This window comes from Engraulis encrasicolus, chromosome 10 (genome assembly GCF_034702125.1).
Source record: "Engraulis encrasicolus isolate BLACKSEA-1 chromosome 10, IST_EnEncr_1.0, whole genome shotgun sequence".
NCBI classification, from domain to species: domain Eukaryota; kingdom Metazoa; phylum Chordata; class Actinopteri; order Clupeiformes; family Engraulidae; genus Engraulis; species Engraulis encrasicolus.
The window spans coordinates 55,944,881-55,965,471 of NC_085866.1; the positions used below are offsets into that span (position 1 = coordinate 55,944,881).

At 44.1% G+C, this 20,591-nt stretch overlaps 1 protein-coding gene across 1 annotated transcript in view; it reads right to left on the reverse strand.

The window, feature by feature from the left end:
* Window positions 1-20,591, reverse strand: part of syt2a (synaptotagmin IIa) — a 41,850-nt gene that overhangs the window by 9,986 nt on the left and 11,273 nt on the right. The window contains exons 2-3 of the mRNA XM_063209395.1: window positions 4,848-5,071; window positions 3,377-3,534 (exon numbers count right to left, since the gene is read on the reverse strand). Coding sequence (XP_063065465.1) covers window positions 3,377-3,534; window positions 4,848-5,025 — 336 coding nt within the window. The 5' untranslated portion in view covers window positions 5,026-5,071. The remainder of the gene's footprint in view (window positions 1-3,376; window positions 3,535-4,847; window positions 5,072-20,591) is intronic.

The window sequence follows — 20,591 nt, forward strand, 5'->3', positions numbered from 1 at the left end:
TTCTTAGACAAAATTATTCTGTATTTTTTTTCTACTATAGTTCAAATTCAGACCGTATAATTCGTACACTGCTACACTTTTGGCTGTCCTTGTTCAGGCACCCAAATTACTGGTTGAACCAGTACCTAAAAGGATATTTCATCAGAAATTTCCTGGAAAAAATGAACCAGGGGCTGAAGCAGAGGGAGCACTTATGGGTTTATCTGTAAACCACAGGGCCGCATGAATGCAACCTATGCAAATCAATGATGACGCAGCAAGGAAGCGTCTGACAGGGCTGCTCTCAAGGGCAATCTTGTCACTATGATAGAGATAACAAAAAATATTGGTCTCCAAAAATATGGAGATTGAGGGGGAGCCTGAACTGAGTGCAGAAATTAAATGGAATACCCTTGAAACAAAATCGCCTAATTGAGTCAGAATGTAAATTTTCCACCCCACCAATTTAATTCTGCACAGGCCTGCCTCGACAACCAAAATTGGCCACGCCGACTAAGTACTAAATCCTCTTTACACTCAAATGGGTCATTGAGGAACAAAAGTTACTCTCAAGTCAGGTTTTGATCATTCTCTTGTTCTACCTACTGTAGTTAAAGGGCGTGTGTTGGTACTTGTCAAAAATTGCAATTAGTATTTTCACCAAGCAAATACCATTCACTAAAACATCAACATCTGTATTTTTTCAGATGTCAATAAACCATCTTTTATGCAGTACAGAGGGCTTGTGAAGTCTTCTGTTCAAGGCTGAATGATCTCTATGATTTTGGAGCCTAATTGACAAATCACCAACCACACCCTTTAAACATGCATGTTAGTGAACTTAGGTGTGTTGCGTTCATTGTGCACATCATTCACATTACCGATTGCTTGATGGGTTATCAAGACCAATGAAAACATAATATACAGTATGCATTTCCACTATCAAAATGTCATTTGGCTCTCGTTCATCAGTCAAGTCAGTCACCCCACAGTTCTAGAGCACGCTGGGGTTCCGTCCAGGCATTGCAGTTCTCTTGTGGCATGGCATAACAGTGGGATGCGAAGCAGCTCAAGAACTTGCCTCTAGCTAGTCAAGCACCCCCAGTATCCTAAAGCTTGCAAGACTACAGAGGAGAAGGCGATAGCAGTCATTCCCATAACCGCCCACACATAACCAACCCCCCACCCATCCACCCACTCACAATCCAGCAACCAACAACCACCCGCCCGCCTGCCCGCCCGCCCGCCCGCTCACTCCCCCATCCAGCCCAGCACCCCTCCCTTGGTCTACGCTTACTGCAAGCGGCCAGAGAGGGGCACGTCGAGCCGGTGAGTTCAGACCTACCGTTGGCAGAGAGGTCCCCCACAGTCAAGATACACGGCGCACGCACACACAAAGACAAAAAGCAGGAAGGATGGAAGGAGAGCAGAGGAGAGCAGAAGAGAAGAGGTAGAAATTGAACTCACAGAAACCAGCAAACAGACAACCCAAAGGTTAGGGGAATCAGAAGAACTGAAGCAGATACTACAACAACAACAACAGTATGTGGGGGCTCCATTTGTAGAATGTTTCACATTCTTTAGTGTCGTTCAGTTTCTGCACATTTAGCATTGGATGATTTTTAACCTAACAATGTTCTACAGTTGTGTAGCTGTCAATAAAATGCTATGTTACATAATCAATATAGACACAGGGCCTATCTCAAGATAGGCCTACCTAATTAGTTGCACGTACATTTTAGAAACTTAAGCTAGTTGGGAAAAATAATTTTAGTTAAGTGATACCCCTCAGCATGCAGAAACTATCCTTAACCTCTAAAAGAGGAGAGCATTGAGGACTACATAGAAAAATGTTGGGATACATAGTGAATACAGGTTAGATTATGCTCATTTATTATAGTTCAACCATGCTCCGCAGGGCTGTATGCATATTGAGAATGAAAACTAGATATAACATTGTCAATAGCATTGTCAATACATTGAGTGGACCTAGAGAGGATAGAATAGAAAAGTGATGTGAATCTTGATCGAGCCTTGATTCCAAAGGGAAACTGGTCAACTCCATTAGCAAAAAAGTGGTCTAAGGAAAGCAACCCAGTGCTGTTTTAAACTGCAGATGGCTTTGCTCTTGTAAAACTGTTGGACCAGCTGAGCTGGGAAATGTGTACAGGCTGATTGCAGCCCCTATATATTTCATTAGATGTTACATTTATGCAGTAATACTAGCGTTCACATGTTATGAATATTAGAATATCATCAACATATTTTCACGTGTCCATATTGCTATCTAGAATACAATAATACAGCATAATTCTACCAGCATTTAACTATGGTAAATGTGCAAAAACTGAACAGGATTAAGGAATGAGCAAGCATTTTACAAATGGTGCCCTGTAACAGTGAGAGATACTCCACAGTGGGGGAGGGTAGAGAAATGACACCACATGACTCCAGAGGCTCAGCAACGGGCAATCACGGATACATTACTTCTCATTAGCCCCTGTCGCGAAGCGACTAAAGCTAAGAAGTTCACAGTTCTGAATGTGATAATGGAACTTAGTGGTTGGCTGAAAAAAATCTCTAATTCCCTAATTCCCTAAAAAAAACTGCTTCCAATTGATCTCATAGTCTGTGAAGATTGGAGTATGTTGGATGATTGAGGGTTGAGTATGTTTGTATAGGCCTCCTGGCATTATTGTTCTAGTGATTATTTCTGATCGATGCTGCAAATTAGAGAATGGTGCCATTTCTCACTTGCCCCAAAGCACAAGAAATAAATACCACCAAAGACTTTCACTGAAATACAGAATTACAGAATCACCACACAGTAAGTGAAAGCACAAGATATTCCATGGCATCTAAATTACAATAAAGTAGTAAAAAATTGTTTCAAGTCTCCTTGTTGAAAAGTACAAATCAGCTTAATATAGTTTCATGTATCACATGATTTATCACCATTTTGATACGATTGATGAAGGAAGTGATATGATTATTTTTCTTTCCAAATGCAAACGAGGGGGTAAAGTCTGTCATGGCCTTGATGTTTTTTTTTTCTCATGGCCCAATTATTAAATGAACGATTAAACTCTATAAGAATGTGCTTTCAGTTGTTTTAAACATTTAAACACAAGAGGACTCTGTCTAGATTACCACTCTTGGGCTGACATTGTGTAGAGAAACAAAATGTCAAATGGTTGTCTGCAGGTAAATAATATGTGAGATACACACATATGCATGGAAGGTGTGAAGATGTCTGAAGCGGTGTGTGTGTGTGTGTGTGTGTGTGTGTGTGTGTGTGTGTGTGTGTGTGTGTGTGTGTGTGTGTGTGTGTGTGTGTGTGTGTGTGTGTGTGTGTGTGTGTGTGTGTGTGTGTGTGTGTTGCATGTGATGTCCATACCTCTCCCTTCATGTTCTTCATGCCCATCTCCCCCTTGCCCTTCTTGCCCTTCTTGTTCTTCTTCTTCTTGCAGCAGCACTTCTTCACGATGCAGAAGCAACACGTCACCACCAGCATGATGGCCACGATGGCTATGGCCGCAATGGCCCACGTTGGCACTAGTATAGGAGACATGCGTTGCGCGTGCGTGCGCGCACACACACACACACACACACACACACACACACACACACACACACACACACACACACACACACACACACACACACACACACACACACACACACACACACAGACACACACACACACACACACACACACACACACACACACACACACACACACACACACACACACACACACACACACACACACACACCGACGCATGATCATACATACACACGTGCTCATACACAAATACACACATATAAATACATATACACAAATACACATATAAACACACACACCCAGACCAATACACACACACACACACACACACACACACACACACACACACACACACACACACACACACACACACACACACACACACACACACACACACACACACACACACACAAAGAAAAGCACAGACATAAAGAGGTTTTAAAATCTCACAACAAAGTTATGTGTGCTATACTGGCCGGACATTAAAATAATTAGGTTCCCTCCAAATTAGATTTCACTGTCGCCATTAGCAACACTAGGCCTTTCCTTTTCAATCAACAATGGATCGATACCAAATAATTTAATTTGAATGTCAGACGGTGGCTGCAAAACAAGTCATTGCCGTTGCCATTGCCACTGGACATTTTAATTATAGCCACCCATCCATGTGCTTGGATAGAAGGTATGTCATTACAAGAGGGTTATACTTGTTTGGGGACAAGAAAAAAAAACATCATGAATTATTTTATGTTGAACAAACACACAAAAAATATCAATCACAATACAGGTCATGAAAATGTCTCAAGCAACATGTTTGGACCGTTATTTTTTGAGTTCCAAATAAATTCATAGGTTCATGTAAATGTGTCATGTTTGTTGTCTGTATTGGTGCGTGGTTCCAGGATTGATAAAGTATCTGTATTACTGCTGAATGTTTATGTGGACTTTTGGACATCAAACCTGTAGACTGAACAAGCAACACATTTTTGTATATTACACATGGACCTTTAACCCATTTAAGCCTAAACCGCCTGCAAAAAAACACCTGCTGAATGCCTAAGCCCTTTCTGGGAAAAGGTGCCCTTGGCCTATAGAAACCTAAATATCTCAACCTCCGAAGCACATAAAATGACATAAATAGCATTTAAAAGCTAGGACCCTTGCAGTAGAATCATGCAGCTCTAACATACCTACATTTTTAGTAAAAAAAACCCAATCCCAAATATTTTTCTGTCATGCACTGAACCTTCAAAGACAAACAACAACAACAGAACACCCACACATACACAAACATGTCACTCACGTGGAATCTTGGTCATTTCGTTGAGGAACTTGTTCTTTATGTCTCCGAACATGTCCTTGTTGACCGCAGTGGAGTTGTCGGCTGGCGTGGAGCTCTGGCCTGGGGCTACTGTCATGGCCCCCGTCGGCTCTGAGCCCACCATTGGCTCCGGCTTAGGCTTCAGCAGGTTGAACTTCATTTTCGGTTGCTAGGTTGCAGTGAGTGGTGAGTCCAGTCAGTGCCTACTGGATAAACAATAACAACATAACAGGAACATGAGGGGGGGAAATATGTACTGTATACTGGACAAGCAGCAGGCAGTGTAAGAAACAGGAAAGAGAAAGATGTTCCTACTGGATCAAGAACAACAGTCAAAGCAAATAAATAAATAATACTTCCTACTTGATGATAAAAAAAATCAGTCTAGGCCTACCATACACATAAGAAAATTTGTTCATATTGGATATAGTAGATGTGGCAGAAGACATAAAACATATTGTAACCTGAACGCAGAAAATCCTTATTTTCTAATGCCATTCCAATGCCATTCCAAACCTCATACTTGCAGTAAGGGCAGTATGAGGTTTAGCAACATTAGTTGTGGGGCAGCCATAACCTAGTGGTTACGGAGGTGGACATAAGATCAGAGAGTTGCAGATTCGTATTCCACCCAGTCCTCCACCTCCATCCCTGGCTGAAGTGTCTATGAGCTAGGCACCTAACCCCACATTCCCCCATGCAGGGACTGTAATCATTCAATACCCTGTAAATAATTCCTGTAACTTATGTTGTATATAGAAGCATCAGTTAAGTGTAATGCAATGTAATGTGATGTAACATTATGTATGCATGGTCCTTTTTGTTAGTTTGGCTGAGGAGTGTTGCTGTTTGGATGCTGCAGAAGACATCCCAAAGGAGACAGAAGAGGCCTGTCTGGGTCAAAACATGCCTTGTCTCAAAAAACAAACATGATCCCAACACGACCTCATATTTTTTTGTCTCAATGGATGAAGACAGACACTAGTTAAAACAACACAGATATTTGAACAAAGGTAGTATTATTAGTTATTTGCAAGATAACATCACATATCAGTGCATGAGAGTGCTGGTTGTCGGAGTCCACCCCCACAACCCTCCTAAAAATTATTCTAGGTCAAGCTGAGTTGAATAACTAACATGAATATCTGGCCCTGTGGGGACCCTCTACACTGAAAGGCAAAATAGCTGCAGAACGTAGCATCACTTTGACCGGAGAGTGTCTTTAATGCATGTAAATGAGCTAGCAGGAGAGCGATAAGGGTGTATAGCTACAATAATGAGAGGGCACTTTCCCCCCATGAGCCCGCTGAAATGACAGTCATATGGCCGTACAAAATGGACGCCACATTTTTCAAGTGTCAATTCTCTGCTCCAGTGATGGATATCGTGTTGGTCTGAGGCTTGAATTATTCAAGACCTGGCAGCCACCACAGGAAGACAGATGTCACAACTATAAGTTTATGTACATAATACAATATATTATACAGCCATGCAACGGTTTTGGTTATTATTTGTCAACATAAATATTTCTGAGTGAGCTGGCTTGTATAGAAGTCTATAATTAAACATATATCCGATACTTGCCTACAGTAGGCTATGCATGCTCTTCCCTATGTGTTAAGCAGAGGAAACAATGGCTGATGAAATGAAGTGACATGCAGTGAAATATAAGCAGTGAGGCGTGTGCTGTGTGATGCTAATGAGAAGGCCACAGAGGATGACTCAGAATGACCTCGGCAGCAGACCAAAAATACAAACTTTCAAAAGCACACTCAACCAGATTTATGATCAAAACACCACACACAGAAACCCCCAGAGTAGGAGCAGTGTTGTTGTTGCTGATGCTCCAAACATAATGTCATTACCAGGGTGCGATTTGTCGTAAAACAAGAAGGGGGTATATGTTTCAAATGTTGAGCAATATCAATGGAATTACATTAAACTGTGATTAAAATCATCAGAAAAAGTGGTGATATCAAAACCAGAGGAGGGGACAATCCCCCCCATCCCCCCTACAAATCGCACCCTGGTCATTAGTCTACATTATATTTCGCAGATGTTTGCACACAAAGCGACTTACAGAGGACATAATCAGTAGCATGCAAATATAATTTAGCTGCTCATTCACAATGACAATACATTCTTAAATATTGAATCCCATGATATTTTTTTCTACGTTTCAGCAAACCAAATATATTTTTGTTTTGTGCACATATTATACTGTTGGGAGACCTCTGTGCACATCAGGTTTGAAAGAGGTGAGACCTGATTGATCTTTTTGAAGGAAGGACAATTGCCTTTCTTGGCCCTCATGAATTACATGCTAATGTGCTCAGGTGGCTGGATGTCTTCAAATACTGTTACTGGTCAGGTAGGTGAATATATTCAGACATTTTCAAAGGAGGCAAAGGGTTAAGTTGTCCCTGGCCCAGGTAGAGTTTGGGCACAGAATTGGGTCCCCATTATATTGGATGTATTGAGTGTGTAGTTTGGTCATTCGAATGCCTTTGTCCCAGGCCTAGCCAAAGCTGTCAGCAATCACTTATCATTCAAGAGACTCTTTCAGTTCAGACCACTGGACGAGGAGTTCAGTGGGCATTGAACTTTGTTTTTGTTTTTTTGTTTTTTACAAAAGGTCCTTTTTTAACTGAGTAAAAATCTGTCATAGCAAGGTGAAACCTCCTCAATCTTTTTGAAAGAAGGCCATTTGCCTACCTTGGCCCTCCATGCTAATGTGTTCAGGTGGCGGTAAGCTTTTAATTTAACATGCAATAGACTTGAGATCAGAGGGCACTCGACTTCGTTTTTTAAGTGCCATTTTTAGAAATAAAGAAATATAGAGGGGTGAGGCCATCTTCAATCTTTTTGAATGAAGGCCAACAGCCTACACCTTAGCTTGCATGAAATCCATGCTAATGTGTACCTGACGGCTCCTTTATGGCCAGGAAGTCATCAGGGACATTCAGAGTGGGGGAAAGGATGGGGGGGTCATTCCCTGAAGGTAATCTGAGACAGCTTGGGTGATTGAAAAAAACGTCCTGGCAAACAATCAATAGCCTCCTTAATGGTTTCATCAAAACTGGGCGCTTTTGTCTCGAACTAAGCTAGCCTGATTTAAGTATCGGAGGTACACAGAAATAGCACTTACTACAGCACAGCACTGTTACAGCAAATCCCACTGCTTCCTCTGCGGCCGTAGTGAAATGGGATTGGCGGTCTGTGTTGTTTGCTAATCAATGAGACAAACAATGGCACCGCAGGCTGAGTATGTCACTGTCTGCCTGCCTGCAATGTCAAAAAGTCAAATCTCATTGTCTGTCCATCGTGAGGTGATGTAGATTGACCAGGGATAAAACATCCACTGCAATGCAGTTTGGTAAAACAATAAGACCTAATGTAACTTATTACCACAGCGATCTCTATTGCCATGAACTGTGTAGTTTGTTGAGGCATGGGGTGATTTTCACAGCCGATTTCATGCTTGCAATAAATTATGGTTTGACTCGAAAAAAGGGTCGAAGTAATCTTTCTTATATTTAACCTGGCGCTGACCAAATTCCCCAGACAGTCCACAAGACACGCCTGGAACACAAGCTCATTTACTGTGAGAAACCAGGGTTAGTATGGAACTGCCACTGCAGTACAGTGCAGTATTATAGCAATGGGCCAACTATGAAAAAACACAGAGATGAATCTCAGACATTCTCATATCTTTTGTCTTTCAGGGAACGACATTCCTGTCTTTTCTGTCATACTACCACTAAAATAAGCAATGTTTCAAGTGTTCTTCTCATTTTCCCACTACACACCACTTTTTCTCTTTAAGCACTTCCCCCTTATAATATGCCATGACTGTAATTCATGTCATCAGTTAGACCATGACAGCAAAGGTACTATTGGTAGGGTGTCTCTATGCACCTAAACTGTATTCAAGCTTAGTTGTACTACCTGTGCTCCCTGTAGCCTACTTACCTATATAAGGGCGTTGTGTCTTTATTTTCAACGTTTGCACTGATGATGGTCTGCTGTGACTGAAACATTTGCAGTTGTCTTGGGTAGCACTTTTATTTATTCTCTAAAATAATACAAAAGTATTGCAATGGCATTAAGTTTCCCTTGCTTGCTCTCAACTCTACAGAGAGTAGTGAGGACTTCCTCGTATTAAGGACCACGGACAGCGCGTCTTTGTCCGATCATGCTATAAAACAAGCATGCGTATGCATACACATGCAGGAATGTGTTTATTTACTGTTTCGACATTCCCCTCCTCATGTGATCAGCGTGGAGTGGGACAACTGATGAGCGGAGCACGGCCAGCTGTTCTGCTACAGTACAGCACAGGTACCCTGACAATGACTAATTACTATAGTAGGACACAGCAGCACAAGCAAGCAGACAGGCAGGCAGGCAGGCAGGCAGGCAGGCAAGCATCTCCCTTCCTCCCTCCTTATGCCACCACATACTACACACACTACACTAGCCTGCAGTAGGACAGCACAGCTGTTGGGAGAGTCTCCGTGGGTTGTTAAATTAAGAATAACAAGTGCCTTGCATATATGCGCATGCAGAACTTGCCGTTCTGCCCTATTTTTTAACGAACAATTGTCCATTCTCTCTCTCTCTCCTCTCTCTCTCTCTATCTCTGCAAACTGAAGTAATAATGATGATGATGATGATGATGATGATGATGATGATGATGATGATGATGATGATGATGATGATGGTGATGGTGTGTGCGTCTGTGTGTGCATAGGCGCACATGTGTGTGTGTGTGTGTGTGTGTGTGTGTGTGTGTGTGTGTGTGTGTGTGTGTGTGTGTGTGTGTGTGTGTGTGTGTGTGTGTGTGTGTGTGTGTGTGTGTGTGTGTGTGAGAGAGAGATAGAGTGTGTGTGTGCGTGTGTATCTGTGAAGGGCGGATTAGTTGATTTTACATTTGAATGCATCAAGCCTGATTTCACCTAGCAGAGTTCCTCAGGTATGACTTTATCGGTTTTGTAAGACTTCCTGCATATAAATGAGCTCAATGTGAAATATTCTGACGTAGCCTAAATGGCTTGGCAAAAAATAACTTCTTGAATAAATCACTGAGCTCAGAGAAAGTTACAGCACTGAAGGTTTTAGATTGCGTAACTAGATGCAGCAAACTGACAATGATCTAGGGGTTGTGCTTTCTTGAAAACAGATCTACATGACAAATGATATCTGTGACAGCTCCCTTTGCACTTGCTTGTCTGCAATGGCTTGATGTTAATCCCGCCACCAATAATGTGGTTTAATTAAAGTTTGTAATTGCTTTAATTAACCCATTCCTCCTATTCCACACCAACTAATGTCAACCTCTGCCACATGACGCCTTAGTTATAAATGTTAAATGTACTCATTGATCATTTGTTCATTATGAGTTTCCAGTTGTTCAATAAAAGTCTTCACTGTTAGTTGAATGCTTCTTTTCATGACCTTTTTGACTCCTCACTTCTACAATGCCCATTCAGGGCAACACCAGTTTATGGTGCAACACCAATTACTGACCTCTACGTGACCTCCGTATTGCCACAGCGACCCTCTGACATCCCGTCCTGCCCACTCACAAAAGAGGGGAAAGAGGCACCGTTGCATGACATGAACATCTGCTGTCCTCCCTTTATGGATATTTACATACATTGTCACTAGAGATGCACAAGATCCAAGATCCGGTTCCGGATCCGGCATGATAATAGGGTTTTTCACAGGATCCGGATCCGGCAGGATCTTAAGCGGTGGATCCGGTATCCGGCAGTTACCTAAAAATCAAGATCTGGTGCATCTCTAGCCTAGGTTTTTCAGTCAGTCTTTCACAATCCCAATTGCTGCATGGAGTGAAAGAACTTTGGAAGCGGCCAGTGATGGCAGTGTGGCAGTAAGCCAATGAGTCTAAAAAATAGTTTGAGCCAACGTAATAAAATGGGCTCACGTGTGCGAGTAGGCTATGTGTTTCAACCCTTTCGTAGGATCCGGTATCTGGTACCGGATCCGGCGGGATCCTAAAAGTCAGGATCCGGTGCATCTCTAATTGTCACACAGATAGTAAGGCTTTTGCTACTAGTGTACATGTGTTGACTATATATAAGCGCCTGCCTCACAATGTGTTTTTATTGACAATGCCATGACCCATAGACATACCCTATGTATGGCCATCTCGCACAGGTCCATTGCACATGTGTTATATGATACAAGACACAATATGTAATATGCAAGATACAATATTGATCTAAGACACAGACTTCAGTTATACTTCAATATACTGTATAGCACTGTGTTCTGTGTTGGGTCTATAACAAATCATCTCATGGAGGAAGTCTTGCTCTCTCTATAATAAAATCAAGTGCCATTAGTGGTACATTGGTTAAATATTAGATAATATTTGCACCAAGGTAAAATAGAGCTTGCAATTTAGTGGTTTTACCCTTGCCTGTACTTATGACTGCACACAGTTATACCACACATCGTGGTTGGAAGGGGTTAGGAACAAAGGTGCAGAAAAGTGTGCAAAAGGAGCAGCTCAGTTCCACCAGTCCCCTCCCAAAGGACACCCCTCCCCCCACCATCCCACCACCCCTTCCGCCTACCCCCACGCTCTGCAGAGCAGGTGCAAACCAAAACGACCTAGCTTTGCCATGGACCACTGGTAACCTTGCATAGAGGCAAATACAACCTGACAATGACATGGCTGACAATAGGAGCACTTTGCAGATTAATTTTACACTGTTTTCTATATGTCATGACAGCTTTACAAGGTAGCCACAGCGCGATACGAAAGAGAGAGAGAGAGAGAGAGAGAGAGAGAGAGAGAGAGAGAGAGAGAGAGAGAGAGAAACAGAGACAGAGACAGAGACAGAGACAGAGAGAGTGAGCCTTAGAGAGAACAAGCGAGCGGGGAGAGGTACAAGACAAAGATCTTATTTCTGCCCTGCTCCAATTTCAACAGGGGAGAAATAAATATTGCCAGATGGATGCAGTATTGGATTTGCCTTCACTCTTGCAAATGTGCAGCTGGAGATATTACAGCAAATTTGGTTGTATCAGATAAGGTGGAGGTTTATGAAAGACAACAAAACGTACATGAAGATCTCCAAGCAGATCTGCCACAAGGAAAACGTTTTACAGTTGTGTGCAGTTCAAAGAAGAAGAAGTAGGAGACAGTTTACCGTAAAAAAAAATGCAGTGTTACCTGTAATTCAACTCTTAGAGAATCTGGGACCAAATACACTCAAGAATTGACACTTGAATTAACACTACACACAGTGTTGAATTAACACTGCATTTTTTATTGTAATCTTATAAGTAGAGTGTCAGATACCGCACAAATGAGGCTGGCTTGGCAACAAAACATCAGTGGTATATACAGTGTTCAGGGGTTAGGGGTAGCTGGAGTGGAGAGAGATTTAGTAAATGACCTTAACTCCAGATGCAATCGAGCCAGGAAAGTGGAAAGTGGCTTTGGTATGGCAACACCTGGAGGGTATTTTATTTCCTCTCACAACGTTGATTTAATTTGACTAAAGTGCAATCACCGAGACCTGAGAGAGGTAAACAGAGGGGGTTGAGGGTGGTGGTGGGAGAGGTCGTGTGTGTTGATAGGGAAGGGTGTGGTGCGAGAGGTAAACAGAATGGTTGAGGGGTGGTGGAGGGAGTGTGGGTGAATGGGGAGAGGGTGCGGTGGACTGGAGGAAGAGGGGAAGAGAGGGGAGGGGGGTGGGGTGGGGGCATAAACAGGGGTTGGGTTGGGCTGGACTGGATTTGGTTATGTAGGGAGGAGGAAGTGATATGAGGGTTGGGCGTGTAGTGGGTTGGTCATGCAAATACTGGATTGGGCTGGGGTTTACAGAGGGAGGAGGGAGTACAACCACAACCACAGTGGAGATTTATACACGGCTGAAGAAAACAGATTGGGATTGCCCCCTCAGTCATGCGAGATGTACACGTTCAATCAAGTGACAGGATTATATGGGGAAAATAAGATGAGAGGAGAGGAGGAGGAAGAAAAAAACCTGAAGGGAAAGTACAGAGCAAGATTGCCATTCAGAGAAGAGCTCTAAATGGAACTGTAGCTTCATCTGGGAAACTCAGCGCGGAATGACAAAGAACTCATTTGAAATCAATAATATGGCCAATGGAACTCCCCATGACATTAGATTAGATTGCATTCCCCACGGAATAGACCAGGATTACAACACACGGATGGTGTTTAATGTATGGATGATAATTAACTGAGATGGCAGCCAATTCCGATTTGATTGATTGGTCAGCATGGGCTGCCTTGATCATCCCTGGAGCACAGCTCAGGCTGAGATATGCTCGCACACACACAAACAATCACTACACATACACACACACACACACACACACACACACACACACACACACACACACACACACACACACACACACACACACACACACACACACACACACACACACACACACACACACACACACACACACACACACACACACACACACACACACACACACACACACACACACACACAGGGGTGCCGACAGCGGGGGACAAATGAGACAGTTGTCCCAGGCCCAGAGAGAAAGAGGATCCAAAATTGGGTCCTCATTACATTCTGTGTATTAGGCTGAGGGGCCCTTTCAGATGACTTTATCCCGGGCCCGGCCATAGCTGTCAGCGACCCTGCACACACGCACACGCACACGCACACACACTCTCTCTCTCTCTCTCACACACACACACACACACACACACACACACACACACACACACACCACACACACACACACACACACACACACACACACACACACACACACACACACACACACACACACACACACACACACACACACACACACACACACACACACACACTCTCTCTCTCTCCCACACACACACACACACACACACACACACACACACACACACACACACACACACACACACACACACACACACACACACACACACACACACACACACACACGAGCAAGGCCCAGGAACACATTCAAGACTGAAAATAGAAGTGTCAATTCCGCACGGGCCAGCATGCGGAAGCAATCAAAGAAGCATTGACGCTGACAGCTCCCTCTTATGGTTTCAGTCTTGTGTGTGTGTTCTGAAAAAAATCTTTAATGAAAAAAAAACTGTCAGCTACAGGCGGACGATGTCTCTTCTCCTGATTACCGTCAAAGTCACAATTTTTAAGCCTTTTCTTTTCCAGGGTAGAAAAACCTTGATCAACCCCTAAAATTGTGCTTGTACGCAGCTGTTATCAGAGCCAAGCATTAGTCCGGCATTAAGAAGGCAGAGAGTAGCTTCCCATTAGAATGTGACGTCGTAAGCGGTGATATACGCGCCGTTCCCGCCTTCTGCTTTTGTTCTGCGGCCGGGGGATTAATCAATCGTGGAGGAGGGAGAGATAGCGACCAGTCTTCATTTAAAGCAGAGAGAGAGAGAGAGAGGGAGAGGGAGAGAGGAGGCTGCAGCTAAATGTGCACTACAGCAAGGAGAGATAGCGACCAGTCTTCATTTAAAGCAGAGGGAGAGGCCTTGGCTAAATGAGCACTACACAGTACTACTGCAGCAATGAAGATAGCCAGTGGAGTTCTGCTGGCAGTAGAGGAGAAGCAAAGCAAGGCAGGGCCAGAGCAGACAAGCTTACTTGCATAGAAAAAAATGTAAAATTCAATGTCCATGCCTCACTGAAATCATCTAATCAAATGGATAGAGTATGGATAAGAGTGGTGAAGTAAATTCATGTACAACGTAGATTCATGTACCTTTGTGATTTCAAGAAATGCATACCAAAACAAAACACCACACGTTTGCACAAACTTAATTGTCCCATTGTGAAGAGAAAGGCTTTTATGATGACATGATGTCAGGGAATGCAGTAAAATTCCAAAACATTTTTGCAGACATGATAAAAAAGACTGTAAGTGCTATCTCAAAAATATATTGCAAAGGATAAATAAAAGTAAATGTGTACCCCTAATCAATATACTTGGGAACAAAGTAGAAAGCGATATGAAGGAGCTAAGATGGCTGAGAGCCTTATAACACTGTAGGCTTCACTATGTATAGCCCTCACTTGTAAAGGCTGCTTTGCTTTCTCCTCCTGCACTACACAGCTCACTCTGCTCCCTGCTCTCGCTATTGGATTTTAGGAGGGTGTGGGCAGCAGTGGAATGGAGTCTTCAATAGCCGCCACATTCCACATGCTGGGCACTCAGTTGGATTATATAAAATAACAACAAGGGTTCCACACCCACATATATATCTCACTCATTCTCACAACAAGGTTCTACACCCACGTACAGTATATCTCACAACGACTGACCGCCCCCTTCACCAAACCAAATCCCGCTGCTGCACTGTGTGCTGTTCTGTGCTGCCTGCCTCTTCAAAGCATGTGTCTGTTTATCTGTGTGTCTGTGTGTTTGTGTCGGCAGTTCCACTGTCATTGCATAATGCGACTGCATCAATATGCATGGATGCACGAGCACTGCGCCAGGCTCGAAACACAGTGCAACGCATGATAGTCTGTTATTAACTAAATGCTATACTCTGTAAACCTGATGACAAGTCTGGGCACGTATGACAGATTAATCTGTTGCTATGCGAAGAGACGTGATAATAACACAGGTAGCACTAAGGAGTCAAGTTTAGATTTATCTGTGCATCACTTACATCCTCTTACCTGTAGTCTATGCCATACAGAGATATTTGTGTCTCCACTGGTCTATAATTAAAAGCAGAACATGGAGAATGAGAAGAGTTAGTTTGTTTGCCAATAATACCTTGGGGGATTCGGCCGTCATTGATTTGCTGGTCCAAACGGTGTGGGTTTGCATGTACTGTAACACATGGTAACGCATGGCAATGCATCTATTTCACCTAGAACCCTACAGGTAAAGAGCAATATTTGAAACCATAAACAAGACGGCCTCATTCAAATGGCAGTCCTGAATGCACAGACACAGACAAGCACATACTACATTATACGCTGGATAGCTGCTATTCAAATTATTCGAAGCTAAGACCCCCACATGGCTAGTTATTTTTCAATTGGCCTGCAATTTGTTAGTGAGTCGGGGAATGGGGGGTGGGTGTGGATGTGGATGTGGGGTGGGTGTGTGGTGGGTGCTGGGAATATGACCGTGAGATTGATTGGCTGTTGATGTGCATCAGAGCAGCACAGACATGCATGTGCCTCCGAGGGCCAGCTAGTGCAGGATGCCTACAATTACCATTCTGCAGCATATTGCTTAACCCTCTGGTTGTGTTACGGTCAAAAATGACCATTTTGAAACTTCATTCTTAAATAACTTTTCTATATTTCATCATACACAAATGACACTTCATGATATCCTCCAGATTACCTATTCAAATGGTCAAAATGAAATATAATGAAATTCCTTAACAATTGTGGAAGATACACCAAGTTGTTACATTCATGGTGTTTCAGTCAAAAATGACCGGACCATTCATTTACATCTCCCAAATTTATATACAGTTTTATTACATTCACTTTGCATTCATATTCTTTTTTGCTAGGCTTTTCAGAATACAATCATATGTGACACATTAGTATAGATGTTTACAGTTAGTTGAAAGTTAGTTGTGTTCCAAACTGCCTGACAGCCTCTGCGAGGCCCTAGACTCCAGCGGGTTAATAAACAGAATTGGTGCAAGATAAGAATAAAAGCCTACAAATCACTAAAACAAAGCAGAATAACATTTAAATCACATTGGAAATGTTTCAAAGGGATGTCTAAAAGGTATTAATCACAAAATATGCAAATCAGATTTTTAATCTATGTATTATTACCTTTTTTGTGTAGGCGGTCAATTTTGACAGTTAACACCATGAACGTAACCATGTTTCTAACACAACCAGAGGGTTAAACCCTTTAGCCAGGGCTCTCTCATCGTGCGTGCGCTGTCTTGCTCTCTTTTTAATTTCTTTCATTCATTAATTCATTCATTCATTCATTCATTCATTCATTCATTCATTCATTCTTTCTTTCTTTCTTTCTTTCTTTCTTTCTTTCTTTCTTTCTTTCTTTCTTTCTTTCTCTCTCTCTCTCTCTCTCTCTCTCTCTCTCTCTCTCTCTCTCTCTCTCTCTCTCTCACTTACTCTCTTTTCCCTCGTGCAGAAGAGAAGAGAGCAGCCACAGTCAGTCACTCACCACGCCGGGCTTGCTTATGTAAGAAGAACAAACATCCCCTGCATCCCCCCTCATGTTTGGGTCTATCCGGAGTTGCACTCCACACAGTGCCAGTGGAGGGAACACAGTGGAAACACACTGCTCATATGTAGGCAGGCCGTGTGCATGTAGGGAGACAGGACAGGAGTCCCCCTTGGGCTTAGTACGCCCTATGTGCCAGCCTCCGTGGTGTGGTGTCCCTGACTAGGCTAGGTGAATAACTACACAGAGTTAATGCTCTGTTTTTCTCCAAATGTGCATTTGTTTGTTTGTGTGGTTTATGTGTGTATGTGTGTGCATGTGTGTGTGTGTGCGTGCGTGCATGCATGCGTGCGTACGTTCATGTATACATGTGTGTATGCAGACTGGCAGGCAAAGAAAGACACACAGTGTTAAAGATGTAGAGCGTGTGCACTGTGTTGTTGGTTGTATTTAAGTGTGGTTGTGCATTGTGTTGTTGGTTGTATTTGAATGTGTGTTGCACAATGTTGTTCTCTGTATGATGAAAGTTCCTCTCAGGGTGACATAACCGAACACCTCAGGCAGCTATGAGGTTGATCATGTTACACTTTTCGATTTATGTTTGTTTTTCCAAATAATGCTACCATCTACCAATAATGTTCCATCTTAATGGAACAACTGCACAAATAAAAGTAATTACGTCAATGAGACACAAAACAAACCGCAAAAAAGAAAGCATACTGAATAAATGGAACTATCAAATACCATAATTAACATCTATCCTCCACTTATTTTTTTTCAGAAAGCTACCTAAAACACCTATTAAACACATATGTAGTTCTTTTTCATAAGAATCACTCGTCATCTCTATGGGAGTCACTCATTTGCTGACAACCTAGACGGAGAATGTAGTAAAATCACTCCTGAAAGGTGGAAATTTCGCACCGAGAGCAGGGCCCGCCCACTACCTATATTACGCGGAGCCATGGGCGCGAACATCATTCTTACACTCTCTTCGGCTGTGTACTGCTCGACCTGCTGAGTTCAACTGTCCTACATAGGAGTGTGCCGGGAAGGTGTGACTTCGCTAGGCGCTCAGCACGACGAATGACTTCTGCCGAAGCGGAAAAGTGGACAAAAGTGCCCCACGAGTACTTTTTGGATGCTTTGGAGAATTCTTCGCCGACCCTCCGTGGGATTTCGTCGAAGGAGTTAGCCACATGAGTCACCAGGGCTAACCCCCCAACTAGCGTGATTAGCGTGTTGACCTGCCACTTAGCTAACGGTTACGCTTTCGCTAACATGGCCAACGCGGGAGTCAAGAGGACGGGAGAGGAGGAACACCACGACTGCATCGCAGGCTGCGGATTCCCCATCTCGTCGAGGGACCCCCACCTTCTCTGCGTTGTGTGCCTCGGGTTCAGGCATGGCCAAGAGGCGCTGACCGGGACTAAGTGTAGCAAGTGTCAGCGTATGTGCTCTGCCACCTTGGAAAAGCGCCTAGCTGCCCTGAAGCGCATGCTAATGCCGTCTTATGCGGCATGCTGGACACCGCCACCATGGATCAAGGATGGGATCACATGCCTGCTTTGGAAGCACGCTTCGCCCGACACTTCGCACCCCAGCCAGGACGCTTGGGGTCCACCTTTGCTCAGCCGAGCTTTCTGGGGAAGACAGATCGGCTGACTCTCTCCCTCTGGGAAAAATGCTACCGCTCAGCCGCCCAGACGGCTACAGTCGTGAATGCTTACGCCATGCTAGCCGCGCACATGGGCGCATGCTTAGCTGAGGGTGAACCTACGGGTGAGTTCTTGGAGGAACTTAGCATCGCAACGAATTGGATCCTCCAGTGCAATGTGGCGACCGCACAGGCGTCTGCAAGAAATATGGGCCTTGCTGTCGCTGGAGCGAGGGGACTGTGTCTCTGCCACACCACTGTCCAGGAGTGGGAAAAGTCGACTGTCATGGACATGCCACTCTCCCTCTCTGGTCTCTTCGGGGAACAAGCATTAGCGCGATGTATGAGTCGTCAAGGTCGGGGGCCCACGCCAAGAGGAACGTAGGAGCTCCACAGGCCCTTAGACTCAAGCTGTGGATCATCAGGCAGACCGCTTCACACTCCGGACCCTACGAGGAGCGCCCAGGTCGTTCTGAACAGGACACAGAGGAAATCTCTTCAACTGCGGCCTCCGACGCCCCTGCAAGTCGTCGGCTGGTTCTCGCATCAGTGCTAGCAAGCGCTTGGAAGGACTGAGCTAGCTGCCATGGAGAGGCCCTAGCAGGAGCGTCGCTGCCGAGGATCTGCTGCCTCCCATTTGCTGTGGGATTCATCGTATTGTTCATCATGCCCCCACGATGGCCATGCCCCATTGTCTAGGCATCATGACTGTGTTGTACATTCTCCCCCGCTACACGGAGTGAACGATGGACTTATGTGTGTAGCAGTAGTAGTAGCAGTACGGCCTAACGCTAATGTTGTATTGGAAAATGTTAACAAATAGGCTTTGTGACTGTTAATCCCCGATCTGGTGAATTAAACTTGTGAAATTTTCACACTGTGTCCTCACTCATGTTAGTGACAAGCACTGATCGCACCACACCGGAGGCCTTGCTTTCACAAAGTCCCAGAAGCAGGCTTAATAAGGCCATCCCCCAAAAAAGAGTGGCGAATCTCCCCCTAGCAAGGGAGGCTAATTCGGCTAACTCGACAAGGCCAGTCAGTTGCGGGTCCGTGCAGTCACCTGACCGGGAGGCCAGGTCATATGACACCTCTACTGTGCATTCATTCGGATTTCAAGCCTAGCGTGTGCACGGCTTCGATTTTGTCTATTAGCAAGCAAAGTATATCTTGCATACCCCAATCTCCTCCCGGGTTGTACCGTGTGGTTACCCTTGAGATTTCGAGATCAAAACCCGTACCTGGCACCAGTGGTGTTTTTAGTGTACCCCATTCACAGCGTTCGGTTATTTCTAATAATACTTACTTCCCCCTTTCTCAGAAGGGAACCTCGGCAGTTCCCCCCCGTGTTCGGTGGAGTCTAACACTTCTTACCGCCACGTCTTAATTAATGCGCCCTTCTCTCCCTCTCGAGTGGGTGAGTTGGTTACGGTGTCTGAGGTTTCTAAGAAAGCTCTCATTCTCTCTAAACGTGCCACTCAGTGCGTCACGAGTATGTTTGGAGTCCCCACCAGATTAAGAACGCCTTTAGTTGTGAGCCAATAGAGCTTCGAGCTTTTTGTGCTCCTTTCCAGTCAGCGGAGCAGCGGTGCCAGCACAACTTGTGCCCTGTACGCGAATTACGCATTTACATGGACAGGACTCACTCTTTTTCGTAAGACTGAGCTGCTGTTTGTGTGCTTCACTAACCCTTCTAAGGGTCTTGCTTTGTCCAAGCAGAGGCTTTCCAAATGGCTGGTGCAGGCCATTCTACTCGCTTATGAGTCTAAGGTGTTGCATTTGAGGAGGTATGTAGGGCTGTTGGCTGGGCCAGCCCCTGTACTTTTGTCAGGTTGTATCAGCTTGACGTGACCGCCATGCCCCTGGGACATAGG